The 18,409-nt window shown below is 38.0% G+C and overlaps 1 protein-coding gene across 6 annotated transcripts in view; it reads left to right on the top strand.

The window, feature by feature from the left end:
* Nucleotides 1-18,162, top strand: part of mib1 (MIB E3 ubiquitin protein ligase 1) — a 54,382-nt gene extending 36,220 nt beyond the window's left edge. The window contains exons 13-22 of one of the 6 annotated variants that reach the window (XM_086171891.1): nt 9,351-9,483; nt 10,441-10,527; nt 11,026-11,184; nt 11,911-12,092; nt 12,512-12,701; nt 12,785-12,863; nt 12,981-13,067; nt 14,351-14,419; nt 15,260-15,360; nt 16,040-18,162. In XM_086171891.1, coding sequence (XP_086028017.1) covers nt 9,351-9,483; nt 10,441-10,527; nt 11,026-11,184; nt 11,911-12,092; nt 12,512-12,701; nt 12,785-12,863; nt 12,981-13,067; nt 14,351-14,419; nt 15,260-15,360; nt 16,040-16,180 — 1,228 coding nt within the window. In that variant the 3' untranslated portion in view covers nt 16,181-18,162. Of the gene's footprint in view, nt 1-9,350; nt 9,484-10,440; nt 10,528-11,025; nt 11,185-11,910; nt 12,093-12,511; nt 12,702-12,784; nt 12,864-12,980; nt 13,122-14,347; nt 14,420-15,259; nt 15,361-16,039 lie in introns of all 6 variants that reach the window. The other 5 variants (XM_086171890.1, XM_086171889.1, XM_086171888.1 and 2 more) reach the window with 5 other exon arrangements.
* The last annotated feature ends 247 nt before the right edge of the window (nt 18,163-18,409 follow it).

The following is an 18,409-nucleotide window of genomic DNA, read 5'->3' as shown; positions in this document are numbered from 1 at the left end:
ATGCATTTTAATTGAAAGCAACTTTCACAGACACAGACATTCGCATATGAATAATAACTGATGAGTATTACAGGAAAATTGATGCCAAATGTTGCATTTTCAGCAAGACATGGACAGACAAATATTACAATAATAATAATATTGATGTGCTTAGTTTGTGGTATGCAGGTCACAGGGTATAAGGACTACAGTTTGAATAGTCACTATGTGACCAAACATGGAGGATGATCCAAAAACGCTCTTCTGATGAAGAGCGTGCAAGTAGTCAGATGCTTTGCTAGCCTAATGGCAAAACCAACAAGGATTTTTTGCAAAGCATTACACAGCCAGATATGCAGTTGTCAAGACAAGTTACGTCATATACCACAAAATCACCAGAAAAGTCAGGCATTTTCAGACTGAGGGTTTTTGAGGGTGTTTGTTGGACTCCACAGCACTAATATGCCAGGAGAAACACATGCATTTCAGAGCTTGCCTATCGTCAGGCACTGTTACGCAGAGGGATATTGCAGGAAATCGCGAGCTTCAGCTGAAGGACAGTGGTCAACTTTGAATAATTTCTCTGGCTTGGTTGAGAGCTGGACACTGCCCAACTACTCATCTTGTTGTGAGATAACGTCAGACTCTAAAATCACATTAACATATGAGAACAGACATTCTCAGTGATGAAGTTCAATAAATCCAGATACAGAAACTCTATCACTGATGACCACCTCTCAGCTGCCCTTCGCATATCCACTAGGTATTCAGACAGATTTTGATGCACTTGTTCAAGCCCAAGCGTGGCCGGATTTCTCTCACAAGTAAAATCAACTGAAAAAAATCAAAGGCACTTTTTGCTTTCTGTTTAAAGTTGATCAATTGCCTGCCTTTGATATACTACAAAACACATTTTTAGTGTTTGTGAAGGTCAACAAGTTGTACTGATCTAATGATATTTTTGCTCTCACTGTTTACTACTTCTTAACGGGTATTTTTCTGTTTGATTCACTATACTTATATACTATAATTTAGTGTATTTACATACATATTTGTTACTTATTATTTACTTATTATTCTGTTAGACAGTAGGAGCTAATCACAATATGCAATTTACCGACTTTTACAATGGGACATATTTATTATTGAGCAGAATCAAGTTTTAAGTTATCGTTGGTTCACCCCTCCAACACCATTCAGGTTTCTCATATGGCCCCTTGTAAAAATGAATTACCCACCACTTTTCTACATAGTCTTATAATGATTCTGTACTGCAGCAGTGTGTGTACAGTATTTGTCTTCACAGGACTATTCTAGTAAGGTTTTCATTTTATTCTATAATAACATTGGTTTCAGAATTAGGCCTGCTATACAGAAAGTGTTTTTAAGTATTTCACTAATATTGTTGTCGACCCTAGCTAATCAATGTTGTCAAGCAAAATGTGATGCAATTCATTAGGGTGGGTTAATGGTTTACAGAAATGAAAATTTCATATGCACCTAATGTTGAATGATGGCATTTGTAGGTCGATAATCACTCACCTAACTACCTCGGGTAAGGTGGGCGTGTGTCTTTAGTTAGCATTTTCTCCTCATTACATTACATCTGAAGCCCACTGTACTTCCCCCATCATTGGTTTAGGTTTTTGTGCTACTAATCAGTACAAGCTTTTCAGCAAGGAAAAAAGTCAAAGTGATGGTAATGTCCACACAACAAATTTCCCTCAATGTGTTTTTTCACTTGTATTGTTCTCCTATTTGCTTGTCCAAGCCAGCTTACCCAACCCACCCAATTTAATCTTTTTTACTAACTTCTTATCTGCTCCTGAAACTTAACAATATGGCTCAAGTGTCCCCTCCATGATCAATTGCACTGCACGGAATGTTGCGCTAAACAATTAATCAATCAATAAAGAAAGGATCTGCTAATGGTATGCTTTTGTTTCGCCAGATGAAGAGACAAGGTGTTTTTCCTATAAGCACCACTTAATACATCTCCACTGAAATAAATCAAAATCAGTGAATAAAACAGGTTGGATGGAGATGACCCATTTATCAACAATGCTTTGATTTGTCACAAGATTTATATGTTTTAATAAAGGTTTATGAAAAATAACTTTCCAGGTACATCTGAAATAAGTTTTTTTTGTGCCAAAGGCAATTGTTTCAGTTGTTTTTTAAATGTGTGACGAACAACTACGAGTGAGGCTCATCTTCTTCTTCTTCTTTCGGCTTTTCCCTTCAGGGGCCGCCACAGCGAGTCAACTTGCTCCATCTAACCCTATTCTCTATATCCTCCTCTCTCACACCAACTACCATCATATCCTCTCTCTCACTACGTTCATAAATCTTCTCTTTGGTCTTCCTCGAGACCTCTTGCCTGGCAGCTCCAATTCCAGCATCCATCTACCAATATATTCTCTATCCCTCCTCTGTACATGACCAAACCATCTCAGTCTGGCTTCTCTGACCTTCTCTCCAAAACATCTTAACATGTGCTGTTCCTCTGATAGACTCATTCCTGATCCTATCCATCCTGGTCACTCCCAAAGAGAACCTCAACATCTTCATCTCTGCAACCTCTAGTTCTGCCTGCTGTCTTTTGGTCATTGTAACAGTTTCTAGTCCATACATCATCGCTGGTCTCACCACTGTCTTGTATACCTTTCCTTCTCATACAATATGACATTTCAAGTGTAATTTAAGAAATAATGTAGACAAAACCATTTTAAGACCTTTTGAAGTACAAATAATATGTAATTTAGCTCAATAGACCATAGTTCATCAGCAGCAATGCACAGTTTCCCTTACTATGTCTGAGTGGTCACACAATAACAATTCTTTTGTAGCAGTTTGCAATTCTGCACAGGATTTTAGCTTTAGTACTGACTCCTTAGCAATGTACTGATGAAAAGCTTCTTTAAATTCTTGTTTTTTGTATTGGACACAAGTCAGTATCATAGAGGGATTTTAGGGAGGTACTGTTCTTAAGAGTCCAGTTTGTGCTTTTTAGAAAATTTCCATGCTCTTTGCCATCACCCTGCTCTTCCTATGTTTAATTTATCTCTCTCTCATCAGTGCCTCTCTCGTCCCTTACTCACACTCACTGCTCTGCCCCTGCCCCACCCCCACTTTTCCTTTTCCACGGTGCATCATTTGAAGAGGTGAGGCCGGTGAGCACTTGGAGGAATAAAAGTGATTTATGAATGGGCCAACCTGGCTGCTTGAGGGGAAAGCCAGTAGCAGTCAACCTCTCTGATCCAGCAGCCCATTGTTCCCTCTAGCTTCTCTGCAGGGAAAGCTCTCTGCCTCTCTTGCCTCTGATCTTTTATTGTGCTTTCCAGGCACCACATGCTACATTAGGTGACTCCCCAAACTGCACAAATATCAATTCACTGCAACGGTGCTCCCGTGTGCAAAACCATTTTCTCAGTCACACATTGCTCTGCCTACTCACAATTCAGTTGGATAGACACTTCAAATGATAGATCATCAATGGAAAAACATTAATGAACTGAGATTGTTTAGGTTTTCATTTTTCCTTCCAATGCTTTTAAAAAACAGTTACCAGTACTGCCAGTTACTGTGCAACATAATTTGAACGTGCAATTCAACATCACAGATGATTGTTTCAGGTGTTTATGGGGACACAATGGCTAGAGGCAGACCTAGGAGTGAGTGGCTGATTGAAAGTGCTAAATTTGCCATGAGACCATATATCATTGGAAGCTCTCAGACTCTCTGCCTATATGGTGACAGTTTGGCAGGCTCCTGAAAGGCTGTCGATTAAAGGGCCTTCAGAGATGTTTGAATCTCCTTTGCACTGCAAAAATCTTCAGTCACTCTTCCAGTCTTGTTCCATGCTTTTTCCAATACCATTTGAAATCAGTTTTGAAGGCAACTGCATTTTTGCTAGGAAGACCAGAACATCCCTAGACAGCCAGTGACAGTTGCTGATGCCCAGTATTTATTTAATTTACTTTGCTTAATTGAGCTCTTGCAGGGTAATTATGATTCAGCGCTCCGTAGTGATTATTGCATGCAGGTCTGAAATTCACACAAGTGCACATGCACAAATAGAATTTGTAAACAGGCATATTGGGAGAGGGTCACAAGTGTGAAGGCCTCCACTTAGAGAAGCATAGGAGCAGTGTAGGGGTTCAGTGCTTTGCCCAAGGACACATTGGTGGTATTCTGAAGATGAACCTTTCAAGCCACCAATTCCCACCCACCCAGGCAATAGTTGTCCAAGTGGGCCTTGAAAAGGGAACCCTCAGATCCCCAAGCTGCATGTCAACAAACTGAATCACTGCCTCCCCTGTTATTGTTATTATTATTACTGTAAGTATATCAGAAAATATCAGTATATAACTAAAGTAATGTTGTGTATATCAGTTTGCAGTTTGTAAAAACAACTAAAAAATGGTCTGTGTGTGTGTGTGCGTGCGTGCATGCGCGAGAGACATTTAAAACATGCAATATGAGTTTTTGTTGTAATATTTAATTTATGAATATTTGAAGTGTTTTTTATTATTTGAATTTTTTTTTTTTTTTTTTTTTTTTTTTAAGAAAAAAAGAAAGCAATGAGTCTGGCGTTTCAAATGTTTTTGTACGAAAAAGATTTCTTAATTCATTTTCATTCAGGCAGATATTATATTACTTGAACAGAAGACCTGTATTTTATGCAGGCTGGCAAGGATGTAATATGATGTATACTTGCTGTAATGTAGGAAACAAGATCACTTCAGAGATGAGATGAGGTGACGGTACATCTTAGAGTTACCGGTACCGAACAGAAACTTGGATGACTTAAAGTCTTAAGTCATCCAAGTTTCTGTTATAAAACAATGTCTGTCTGAAACAATTAGACATTCCAAATACTTATAAAAACCTAAAAATCTTATTTTTCCACAGATAAAATACTATTGATAATTTCGAAATGTAGGAAAGGTAGATTTATTGTCACATCATGCCTGAGTAATTGTATCAATTATATAATTCTTCTTCTAGGGGTTAAAGGTGTGTATATGGGTGATGGAGAAATAAGATTGATTGATTGTTTTTGTTTTGTTTTGCTGAGTATAAAAGAAAAGTTAAAGGGTTACATAGTGAGATCACCAGGAACCAATGGGGGGTTACTTTACCATTCTCATTTAAGGGAAATTAAGGGAAATTAAACCTAAACCTTTACAGACTGCCCCTTCTTCATGTATCGAGAGGCAAACGTTTCAAAGGGCATAAGCCCTCTCTCACACAATGTCATCTGCAGTTATTTTAACTAAAACAGAAATGCACCAATTTTTCCTCATTTTCCTCACCAGTTTATGCAAATAGTCTATAATAGAAGCATGCTCACTTAGTGGCCTCAGGTATTGGCAGCCAGGGGAAGGTCACATTGTGGGGGAAATTGTTCTCTTCACAGGATTGTAATGAAAAACATTTTTATTGAGCAGAGCCTGTAAGCTTCTTCTTCCTCAGCTCTATACTGCATCTTTCAAGGTATGTTTGTATCATTTACACTGTCTTCAGCAAGACAGATAGTGGCTGTTGGGTGGCAGTGGTAGAATGAGGGGTTATTTAATTGACTCTTGAGCAACTTAAAATTTCAGCCATGTCTATGTGAATGTGTCCATGCCTGGCTCTGTATTAGTATGTATTTCTGTAATCTAAATCAATAGGAAGTTGAGTTGGATGACCCATCAGAGAAACCAAATTTCAAAATTAAAATGATTTTATACTTGTTTCTGAAGTTTATTAGGCACATGTTTTCACAAAGCAGGTGGTACCATTCAAATACTCTTGCAGAATTTGGATCTCCCTCCCTGATTTTAGGCCAGATGAAAGAATGCAAAGAATGCCTCTTATATCATAATAACCATATGCTTGAGCATGACCATTAATATGGATGTTGATTACTTATTTTTCCCCGTCCTACCCAACTTGTCCCTAACTCTCGCATCCTGATGTAATAAGAGCAAATGACCACCGCACAGATGGTTGTCAGCTAGATGAGGGCAGCAGTAGGACCCTGTCAGGCCCTCTGTCTAGTTTTTGCAAGAGCACACGGTCACTTTCAGGCGCATACAAGCATATGCACATTCAATTTAATGTCTAGTGTACAATTTCAAGCACCAACACACTTGTAGAGTTGATGGCTTCAAAAAGTGTTCCAGTCAAAGACAAATTGCAGCCTGAGAAAATTGGCCACTCTGTAGCTGTCCTTGGGGACTCTCAAGATCTCTCACAAGGTGACCCCGTAATATCATGTCTTACCTTTTGCCTCTTCTATTTCTCTTGATCTATGGTGTCCCTCTAAAACAAAGGTCATAGCATTGGTTTTGTGATTCATTTGAAAATAATTGGTAATAGTGTAAATAATTCTGCCCCATTCCCATAGTGGATAACCTCAGAGGTCTGAAATGTCAACTCCTGTTATGCCCGAGCTTGCCAGATTCTTTGCCTCATCATTGTGCACTCATGGGTCAATACATTTTCACTTGCATTTTCAGTCAGTGCAAACATCTTACCCAAGAGATTAAAAAAAATGTTTCCTCATTTTTAATATGTTCTATTTTTTTGCCATAACAGCAAAGACCTGAACTGCAATGCAGCAGTATCAGTGTGGGGCATTAATATTAATGTTCACCCATTTTGCCCAGCATGACAGGGAGCCTGAGATTCAGACTTCTATTGGAGGGGCTCTTTACACCAGCAAACACCTGCCTGTTACCTAATTGGATGGCCTTTGCACAAAAAGGTGACGATTTTGTGTTGGATAGAAAGTATGACTTAATTTATTAGTTTTTCTATACATAATATAGATTTTCTGCCATTCTCAATTCCAAAAATATTTTCTTTTTAAAAATGAAAGACCACTGGAAAAATGCAGTTTTACACAAGATGATATATATTCCAGTTATGTCTTTCAGTCTTTTGCTAAAAGAATATTATGAAAGTTTTGCCCCAAAGTTTAAGTCAAATCATTTTTATTTCTTGACAATTTGCTTTTTCCGATCACATCTCATTCCGAGTAGCAGCAATATGGATGAAATTACTCAAAGTCTTCCTTGAGAGAGGTTACATCTACAGAACACAAGCAAATAGTTCTTTGCAACAAAGGCAACACAATATGAATGTAAAATTAGGCAGAAGGGGTGCGGTTGCTATCACATTTAAGCAGTGCTCCTCTGCATTAAGTGGTTGAAAAAAAATGTCTGCAAGCAATGCAGGTATGTGTGTGTGTGTGTGTGTGTGTGTGTGTGTGTGTGTGTGTGTGTATGTGTATGTGTGTGTGTGTGTGTGCGCGCAGTTTCTATGCAATGAGAGATAGAGGGGGAGAGCGAGGGAGCCTGGGATCAGTGTGCTGCGCTGTTCATCACTGCAGCAGTTCAGAAGCTATGGATCTCTGGCCGCAAAGAAGTGCCTAATGCCTGCCTCTCTGCCCCTCTTTTCCTTATTTCCTCAAGAGGTTGTGCTGATTATGCTCTTTTTTACAACCACAGAAGGACGGAGGCAAGCTGTAACTTTAGTACAAACCAATAGGGAATCATCTACTCTGATTACTTTGACTCTTAAAGCCTGTCAGTTTATACATTTACATTTGTCTTGATCATTATATCAATTCTTAACAAGTATCATTGATTGTCAAGACTTTGCCCCTTCTATTGCAAGTTGAAACTCATGCCCTCTACATGCTATTCCAAATATATTTGCCATACTGCCATAGACAGAAACACTCCAGTACTTGCATGGCGGCTGATGAAACATATTGAAGTGAATAGAATCATCTGCCTCCTTTTGTCGCAGCTCAAAGATATGCCCTGAATGATTCAACATCAAGGTCAGGAGTGTTTTGTTCAACATTCTTGCTAAGACACCTATTGAAGATACATTATATGCTTAGTGATGAGATATGACTGTAGTGAGATACAATCAATGTCTTAAAAATAGTTTATTTTATGGTATTTGCAAGAATTGATTTATGTGTGTATTTTTATCACATATCCTTGATTAATGTACTTTTCATGTACTTCATTTAGAATGATTAAGTTGAAATATAAAGAATGCAGGATGAAGACATAATGACTGCTGAAGCTGTTATGTTATTAATTAATGTAGTTATGTTATTAATAGATGTACTTTCTTGCCACTAAAGTCAAATATGCTTTACCTCTTTTTCCACTCATTTTTACCTAGTCTTTTTGTTTGACAAGGATTGGAAATACTATAGTTCTATTTGAAATGTCCTTCTTCAGTGGATTTGATGTTCAGATTTCCTCATTATCCTCACAGTGACACGGTGACTCTTTTTCAGCCTTTCTTTCCTACAGTTGCCTTTACATTCATGCATCCTCCAAATGACCTTCAATGGAATAGAACTGGCCATCTTTCTTATACCTCACCAGGGCAATTTTGTTAAATACTACTACTTTTGTCTTTTCACTTGGTCTGTTTTTTCCACAGATGAAACCCTGAATTGAGCTTAATCACATCTAATTACCATTTTTTCTTCCAATGATTGGCCCTTTTGTGCATTATCAATGGAAATGTAGCAACCTTTTTAACTGAAGAGATGCCAGGAGCATGGTACTTCAAAATATTATGTAGCAAATTTCCTAATTGAAATAATCTCGTGTAGAAAAGCTACGCTTCTATTAGTTGATTAAGTACTCTTGTTACCCTGTTTGAAAATGTGAAATGCTTCAGCTGTAAAAATACACAAAATAAACATCAATGCAACCAACCAAATGTAAACCTTTTTGTCAAATTGATTATGTTACTAAACAGCTGGAGTTATTGATGGCTGAAGGCATACTCTGTCAAGAGTTATCCTTTACCAATTATTTACATTATAATACAGTACACATCGTTTGGTGGTTTTGAAAAAATAGGAAATAAGTAATTTCAACATGTATCCATTCAAATGTGCAACGGGGACAACTGCAGTGGTTGTAAAACAGTCTGAGATTTCTTTATTTAAAGTCTACAAGACTTCTCCATAAATATCTAAAATTAGTTGGTTGAAGTTTTCCATAGGACGGGTGTTAATTTTGTAATTTACAGACACAATTATAGTAAAATAAAGAATAGAGTACCTTTGCTCTATGGGTAGTCTACCCAGTAATCGTTAATAAGTTTGTGTCAGACCAGCTACTATAATCAAGTTCCAGCCTCTGGTCCAAATACAGGCACGCTAAGTTGAAAAAGCTCGAGATCATATGTCATAATGACAGCTTTTGCTTATTTTATACAAACCAGTGACTCAGACTTCCTCAGATACTGTTATCAATATGACCAAGAATCATTGTGTTTTACCTTTCTGTCATGTGAAAGTAATTTATCTAATCCCCCTTTGTTTAACTCGCCCTCAGTGCCATGCGAGTACTTCTGTCGAAACTGCCAAGGCCCTGGATTGTAGATGAAAAGAAGGATGACGGTTACACCGCACTGCATCTGGCTGCCCTCAACAACCATGTGGAGGTTGCTGAGCTATTAGTTCATCAGGTACAAAGCACTTGTAAATATATGTACACCTCAACTAAATGCATAGCAAATCCCTTAATCTGACTGCAAATGCAGGTATTCATATAGCGGTACTTTAAGAAAATTCCCTTTGTCCACACATAATGTATGGGCCCTTAACAAAGCTGCAGTGGCCCAAACTGTACTCCTGTCTCTTCCAGACTACAAATTATTAAGGGCAGCACACCCTGCAAGCAGACAGCAAGCCGTAGACCAGTTGAGGCTGCTTATACTATATTTTTTTTCCAGTTAAATTCATAGAGTTCAGAGGATCTCCGGGGGTATGCAGTCATCGGTTCATACTTGTTTTTTTCATTTACATCAGGTTTAACCCCCAGTGTTAATACTGATACAAATGGAAGTATCCTGTAAAAATCACCTGATAGAGGCAGATTATTTAGGAGAGGGTGCAAAGTAGTGGTGCAGCTGCAAGTGTCAGCCCCAACATGGATGTCTTGCAGTTTGAGGAGGGGAACCCCACCACCCCCAAGTCTCTGCAATGGGCTGGTTTGCAGTGATGGCTCAGCTTTCTGTTTAGAAATTGCAGCACGCTACAAGGTGCACTGCAGATTTCTAGACAGCCAGTGTTAATGCTTGAGGATTTCTCACTACCTTACATCATCTTAGCCGAGGTTTTCACATTTGGAAATGACTATCAAATGCGATATGTTATTGGTAGATGTTTATTGCTTGTTTTTTTTTTCCAAGGCCTTCTTTGATATTGTCTTTGTTCTGTATGGAAGGTTCTATCATGGTATCAATAGCTAGTGATAAGATAAGATCTGAAGAAATTTTTAATTTGTAATTTATTGCTTTTCTATATATATGTGTGTCTACATGTCTTAAACAACAGACTTTTTCATTGATGCATATTTGATTATCAAAATTACCAAAATACCATTGACGATTTTATTCCTTACATTTGTTACATCTTTCCAGGGCAATGCTAGTTTAGATATCCAGAATGTTAACCAGCAAACAGCTTTACACCTGGCTGTGGAGCGTCAACACACCCAGATTGTCAGGGTAAATATGTGTTTCGTGGTTCTTTTATTTCTTAACATTACCCAGAATTGTTCTTTCTTGTTTCCCATCTTTGGCCAACTAGTAACTATCTCATGTTTTTATGTGCATTTGATCCCATTTTTATCAGTTTTCCATTGTTGGCTGTATTTGAAGGGAAAAGAACAGCATGAGTGCAACAGTACACTTGTTTTACAGCAGTGGATGTCCAACAGATGAATCAGTTCCTAGTTTTGCACTAATGCTTTGTTGGGACTATGCTCTGAGGAAGTTGGTTAGTCATTTGTTACAGTTCTGAATTGAGATCGCCATGTTGCCATCTTGTGGACTTAATACAAAATGCAGTTAATCATTGTCAGATAGAGTGGAGAAGTCTCTCTTATGAAGCAAAATTAAAAAGTCAGCATAGTGGCATTTATATCCTCGCAATTTAATAATTTTATTATTGTTCTTTTTAAGAATATGTCTTTTTGTCTAACAATTCACATCTCATTTTAACAGCTGCTTGTTCGAGCAGAGGCAAAACTTGATGTGCAGGACAAAGATGGGGACACACCACTTCACGAGGCATTACGTCACCATACACTGTCCCAATTACGACAGCTACAAGATATGCAGGATGTCAGCAAAGTGGAGCCTTGGGAGCCCTCCAAGAACACAGTATATTTACTCCATATTAAAATATTATTTCACATAGTTTTTAATTCTTAGGTCATTTGCATCTTACTTACTTACTTACTTACTTACTTACCTACTAACATGTCAAACAAAATATTTTTTTGTAGTATCTGGTTGACTGTTATGTAACCGGAAAACATTTTTGATTTGGATCTTTAATACAGCAGGTGTGGAACATATAAACGTCTGCACGATGATCTATATGTACAATATATTTGAAGAATTACATTTATCGGATACGAAAATAAGGTCAAGCAAGATTAGACAGCATGCTCAGAAATCATCAGTTACTGTTAGCTGCACTCCTGAACAGTCCTGCTCATTGAAACAGCAGCCTGACGTGTTACGGATAATCTCACCACAATGTTGATCAGCCTCATCCTTCTCTAGAGCCAGGAACAAGCTGTCATAATGCCATATGACTTCTCACTGGGTCCATCACCAGGATTGTGAAAGCTATTTGCTGAAGACAATAAGACATATCAGTTCCAAATTGCTTGAGTTAAACTTCAGATGTGGGGTGTTGTACTCCTTTCAAGGTGTCTTATAGCATATCTTCAATTTGGTAATTAGTTTTATATCTAATTGAACTTTACAAGATTAATCTGAATTTCACATATCTGAATGATGGCAGGTCTCTTTCTTCATTGGTGGTGAAAATGGCATCGAAGATTTTTACCCCTTTTCATGTTTGACTTCCCTTTTCAGTTAATCATGGGCTTAGGCACTCAGGGGGCCGAAAAGAAGAGTGCAGCTTCCATCGCCTGCTTCCTGGCGGCTAACGGAGCAGACTTGACCATTCGCAACAAGAAGGGCCAGTCCCCTCTTGACCTATGTCCTGACCCAAGCCTTTGCAAGGCTCTGGCTAAATGCCACAAGGAGAAGAGCAGGTAAATATCTTTAAATATAAAATCAGGCATTAATCGCTTGTAGAAGCTCATCCTGTCACTGAAGAACTTTTTTAGCAATAAGCTCTAAACAATGCAACAGACAGTAGAACAAAAATAAATTTCAAACAGAATTCATCTTTTCTGTTCCTTCTTTTCAGCTTATTCACAACTAATACACATGCGAGTGATTACTGGCTTGTATTCCTGTGAATATGTTTAAATTTGTGTTTATGCATCCAAACTTACTGCTGGAGTTCAAACATTTAAGAACAAATTAGAAAGGCCCAACACTCAATTTTACATGCTGTACTAACTGAAATCTAGCAATACATCCGCAGGGTTCCCAGACACTCATGACAGATCACTTTTATTTGTAATTTCATGTTGGTTGTTTCCTATTGTTTCCTTTCCATAACCAGTGGTCAGGTGGGGACCAGAAGCCCATCTCTAAACAGCAACATAGAGTCACTTGAGGAATGTATGGTGTGTTCAGACATGAAGAGAGATACTCTGTTTGGGCCCTGTGGACATATTGCTACCTGCTCACTCTGCTCTCCACGGGTCAAGAAATGTCTCATCTGCAAAGATCAGGTCCAGTCAAGAACCAAGGTATCAGATAAGCTACCATCCATCCCATTCAGAAATAGATTCATGATAAAGGTTTGACCGCATTTCCCCTTTTTTTTTCATAGATTGAGGAGTGTGTAGTGTGCTCTGACAAAAAGGCAGCTGTGTTGTTCCAGCCCTGTGGTCACATGTGCGCTTGTGAAAGTAAGTTTCACCCACTTCAACACTTCACAGTCTTCATTCTGGCACTCTCTTGGTTCTTCAATAGGATTTGAAAATATACTTAGCGTGGATGTCAACAATACGTTGTTTCTCCTCCAGACTGTGCCAGCCTCATGAAGAAGTGCGTACAGTGCCGGGCTGTGGTGGAACGCCGCACTCCTTTCGTTCTTTGCTGTGGAGGGAAAGGTATGGAGGGTGATGCCGTGGATGATGATGATGATGATGATGATGATGACCTTAGTGAGTGAATCTTCCACACGTTCCCTTTTAATTCTCCCTATGACTTTGTTTTTAAGTGTCTCTTTTTTCTTTTGGCATTTTTCTTCCCTGTATTTTTTCTGCCTTGTTTTGCATTCTTTATTTTGTGTTTGCATCACAGATATTCTACACATGCACCCCCCCCCCCACACACACACACACAAAATACACAAAATGTCTTTACCATATAGATTTTTTCCTATTATAATACTACTATACAATTATGAAATACTACTATATCTGGCTTGCCGCCCTCATCCATTTCAGTTAAGGCTTTTAGTGACTATAATAGAACAGATATGGATCATGCTATGTTGCCTTGTATATCCCTTTAGACTCATTTTGAGGTATCATCATATTATTGACAATTGGACATAATTCATTAATGTTATCATGTTGTAGGACAATCAGATATATCATGCCTGTCACATTAGACTTCAGTATAAATAAAAATAACCCCTTATTGTTTTTGCTATTTTAAGACAGCCTATATATTTCTAAACATTCTAAATATTGTTAATGTCACTGATAATGTGATTCAATTAAGTGTCTGCGTATATACATTTTGTTGTATCTACCAATACATCATTTCTTATTCAAATAAAAAAAATGTTTTCTTTTGATCCAAATAATACTTTTAGTTCATGCCACATTAGTAATTCTGTTTTTTTTTTTTTGTTTGTTTTTTCATATTTCATGTTGATTTAAAAGGGGAACAGCTGCAAGTTCACTAACATGATGCCTACTATTCCACTTTAATTCCTTTATATTTCCACATTTACCCACTAACTGTCAGGCAAATGATATTAGACACTTGAATACAAAACACATACACTCATGCAAGGGGCAGCATTTATAATCAATCTCCCTTACTTTCATCCCAGCAACATTGGCTGGAGATGTCTAGTTAAAATGTACTGCATGAAATCCATCTTTCAGTTTTAATGTACTTCTTGCATTATCAAGCTTCTCTAAGACAATTTAAGGTTAAATATTATGTAAACTTAGCATTAAATATCATCATATGACATGAATAAATCTATATAGGTTATAAAGACTCTGTTTCCCTTACTTTTCACCAACAATTCCTACTTCCTGACTTCCCTGAACCTCCCATAGAGGCTGTAGTAAGTAGTTTTGGTCCTCAGGCCAACAGTTGAGCTGGCGAGGACAACTCCTGCTATAACAATGTGACTGGTTGTTCCCAGCAGGGAGCTCTAACTCTATGGCAGGGGGATCGCAGGATCTTCTCCAGCCCAACAATCTGGCACTAAGTTGGTGTAAGTATGTCTACATGATCCCCTACCGTATCAGAGCCTATTTAAAAATCTCCTTTCAGTGCTGCCCTTGCCCCCATCCCCATGTAAAGCCACATCATCGCTCAGTGAAACAAACACAGCAAACAGGATTATAATGTATCTCTTTTGTCAAGTATTTTACTGTGTTGCAACCAGCTAAATGAAATGACTCCCCAACACCACCCAACAAAGCCTTAGTTCATCTAAAATTCATCTATTTTAGACACTTTCAAGTTATACTGCTGTGTAAATGTGAATTTGGAAATATGTCAGATGTGTTGCATGGCCTTTTTTCTTTTGGAATTTTATATGCACTTTATGTGATTTCATTGTCTGCTTTGATTATATAAAGGAATTTACAAATTAAAACTACCACTTTCACACATGCATAATGTAAATGAACATTGAGAGACCCTCAGTTAGCTGTATGTTTGACCGCAAATCTCCAAATGAGATGGACTAGACATTAAATGAATTGCGATTGTTCAGTATCTCTTTAATTCAATGTACCTTACTCCTAACTACCAAGGTGCTAACCTTCAAATTAAGCAAACAAATGAGAATTTGTAGTTTCGTGGATGAGAATGTATCTGCAACAACCACGTGCATGTGTGAAAGATAAACTTTGGACATTGTCCAATCCTCATTATCACTAGACATGGTGTGGAGTTTGACTGCAGTTGAATTAATAGACTGTGGTAATCCCAAATTTGCTTGCTTGTTTTTTGGGCTAGTTATATTTAGATGATCTGTTCTCAGACTCATATTGTATATTCTTGTTTACCTCAACTGGTTTCATATTGTTGTATTTTGTCCAAACAGCGAGTGGAAACATCCCAGCCCTGCAAAGAGACAAGGACAACACTAATGTAAATGCTGATGTACAGAAACTTCAGCAGCAGCTCCAGGATATCAAGGAACAGGTAAACATAACTCAACTGTTCTCCAGGTTTAATTGAACACAAAGTTGCATCTGCTTTTGAGGAGACAGGGGTTTTCCCCATCTCCAAGTATGGCGTTGCGTTTGAATGGACTTGTTTCTTTGAATAATGTTTTAAACAAAGTAATACATTTTCAGGCTAATGGAATCTAACCTGGCAGTAGCATGTCAGCATTTCAAGACAAACAAAAATGGATTGCTGGCATTTTGAAAATCAGTTGTTTGATTAATTGAATCATAACTTTGGCTTTCAATTACTCGCTTCGGTGGAAAATTCTTCCTCTGCTTTGCAAAGAAGCATTCGATACTGTTCAATTGTTGCTCTAATCGCAAGCCTAGTTTTATGTCATCAGAAAGCAGTTGTGGCTTGTTAACGATTCAGGAGAAAATTGAAAGGGAATAGAACTACCCATTTGTAAACTGTATTAATAGTAATTTAATAGGTATTCTCTCTCTCTCTCTCTCTCTCTCTCTCTCTCTTTCTCTCTCTTACACACACACACACACACACACACACTCACAGACACACATACACACACGTTCATGGAGGGTTCATTAAGTGTTTTAGCTTATAATCACCTATAGTAATTTTTCTGAGCAAAGGTTGAAGTAACTTTACCGTGTCCAAAACAAAAAGTTCTTTTTCCTTTGCTTATCTCCAGACCATGTGTCCGGTGTGCTTGGACCGTCTGAAGAACATGATCTTCATGTGCGGCCATGGCACCTGCCAGTTGTGTGGGGACCGAATGAGCGAGTGTCCCATCTGCCGCAAAGCCATTGAGCGCCGCATTCTGCTCTATTAGAGCTCCAAGAACTCACTTTTCTCTTTAAGCCCTCCCCAAATACGCCTTCAAGACCACAACCACACCTGCTGCTGCTGCAGCAACCAAGACAGCCTGGAAAGGGCATCCCCTGATTTCTTATTCTCCTCAACTAATACCCTCTCAATGTTTTGATCATGTTCAGACGGAATATCTGTTACAAAAGGAGGACAATAATGAATCGACAAATTAGTTGCTGTTTTGTCATCACAAGTCCTAACTATTCTTAAAAAGATGCTTGCCCAATGAAAATGCTTGTCTTACTGACCTTCAGACTCTTTTCATTTCCTCCTCATTTCTGCACTGCTATATCTGTTTTGCTTGATGTTGGAAGATTTTTCTGTCTTAGAATTCGAGGTGGCTTCTATAAATTGTCTTTAATATGAACATATCTTGATAATACCCTGGATTATCTTTTTAGTGTCAGGACATTCTCCAGGATGAATATATGACTGGTTTGTTCTATGATGTAAAGTCCTTATGCTTCTGAAGCAGAACCTCTGATACCAACTTAATTCAAGGTTTATGATAAATCCTTATGCAACTGTATTGATATTGGAAGAACGCGATGTGGGTTATTTTTCCATAATACTATGGCAAGTATCTGACACATGACTGTATGCAGTGTTTTAGTGTCCAGCTAGGTTTTTTGTGACCTACAGTATGCCATCTGTTCATAAAATTGAAGCCCAAATGTACCGGTATTACACTACCATACCTCTTGATGTGGAATAAGAGGGGTTCCCTTTTTGCGCAGCAGTGAAACAGCATAGCAATCTGGCTACCAGTTTGCAGACCACACCCAGACGTTGTTTACTAGAATGAGAATGGTGTAGCAATACCCCTTTCACAGATACAAGAGCCACCAATCAAGCATTCATTACAAAGAAGGAAATTACTTGGCTTTTGTTCAGTGAGCAGCCTCTGCTTTAGCAAATTTGTGGTCAACCCAAGTCCACATCAGGCAAGTGTCAGCTGTCTCAATGTTGTAAGTCTCAAGATTTGGTGGTATTGTCTAGCAAAAAGACTGTACGACTCGGTTAGCATTGCTAATTTACCAATTATCACTCTGCTATTTGCTTCCAATGTCAACTTGTGAGGTCACATGAATGGGATATGGTGCTCTTAAACTTTTTTTTATATAAATGTCTTTACTTTCTCAAAATCAACATTTAATGAAAAAAGCACAATCTATCAAAACACAAGATGACAATATAAAATAATTATTTTGTGTTGCTGCCCCAAAATAGGATTTGTCAGTATGATTGCCTCCCCAATATTTAACCTAAAAGTCTTTCTGATTTGATTTAATGTTGAGATATGTTTTGTGACGTTTTGTTGTTTTTTTTGGCATTGCAATACTTTTCTTTCATCCGTAGAAGCATTTTTCTCTGAAATATGTCTTTGTACGACTAAATTATTCATTTGTGGAACACGAAAATAAGTCACTGTGTCGTAAAAGGTATCAATCATCTTCTCACCAGTATCTGTTTGTGAGGAAAGCTCATGACTTAAGACAGGACTGGCCTCATGTCTTATAAGGCAGTTGCCTAGGAGACTCAAAAAGCTATGTGGGAAATTGCAGCCACATTCATGCAGCATTCTGTTTCTTTTCCAGACTGAAAGAAAGCAACTTTTTAGCTTACAGCTTCAACCCTGTCACACTCTTCACTGCTCTTCAAAACACTTAAACTAGAGGCACTAATATGCTGAATTTGTATTTTCTTGTTATGGTTGTTTGGTTGTGATGGAAAAGCTAATTTTGTATTTTTATTTTGTAATTGTCCCGTTAAAACTGTATCAGTAGTTTTCTTTGTTTTTTTTTGTTTTTTTTTTTTTAATTTTGGCATGAATGTTTGACATGCAGTACTTTATGTACCTTGAAAACTGTTCAGTCTGTATTGCTAATAAGTGCTTTTAAAACAACCATTTAGCTTAAATAAAGCAGCAAAGGAGCCAAGGGACATACGATTTTCTTTTTTTCCCCAAAATAATAGTTAATTAGCATTCTTTTGTTTTTCATGTGGAGCTTGGATGTAGGGTTCTTCTTATAAGTGGGAAATTAGCATTTTGTTGCTTTTAACCTGCTGTGTGGCATCTGCCTCACAGAGGAGTGAGGCGGCCCATGGCTGAGATGTGAGGGATAATTGAAAATGCTAACACTTAATGACTCAGCACCAGCCTTTGATAGGTCAGCTATGCTAATGAGAG

This window comes from Fistularia commersonii, chromosome 25, assembly GCF_037954325.1.
Source record: "Fistularia commersonii isolate RoL2024-O1a breed Wild chromosome 25, RoL_Fcom_v1.0, whole genome shotgun sequence".
Classification (NCBI taxonomy): Eukaryota; Metazoa; Chordata; class Actinopteri; order Syngnathiformes; family Fistulariidae; genus Fistularia; species Fistularia commersonii.
Note: the sequence above shows the minus strand (reverse complement) of the source record. Positions and strands in the feature narration are given on the sequence as shown.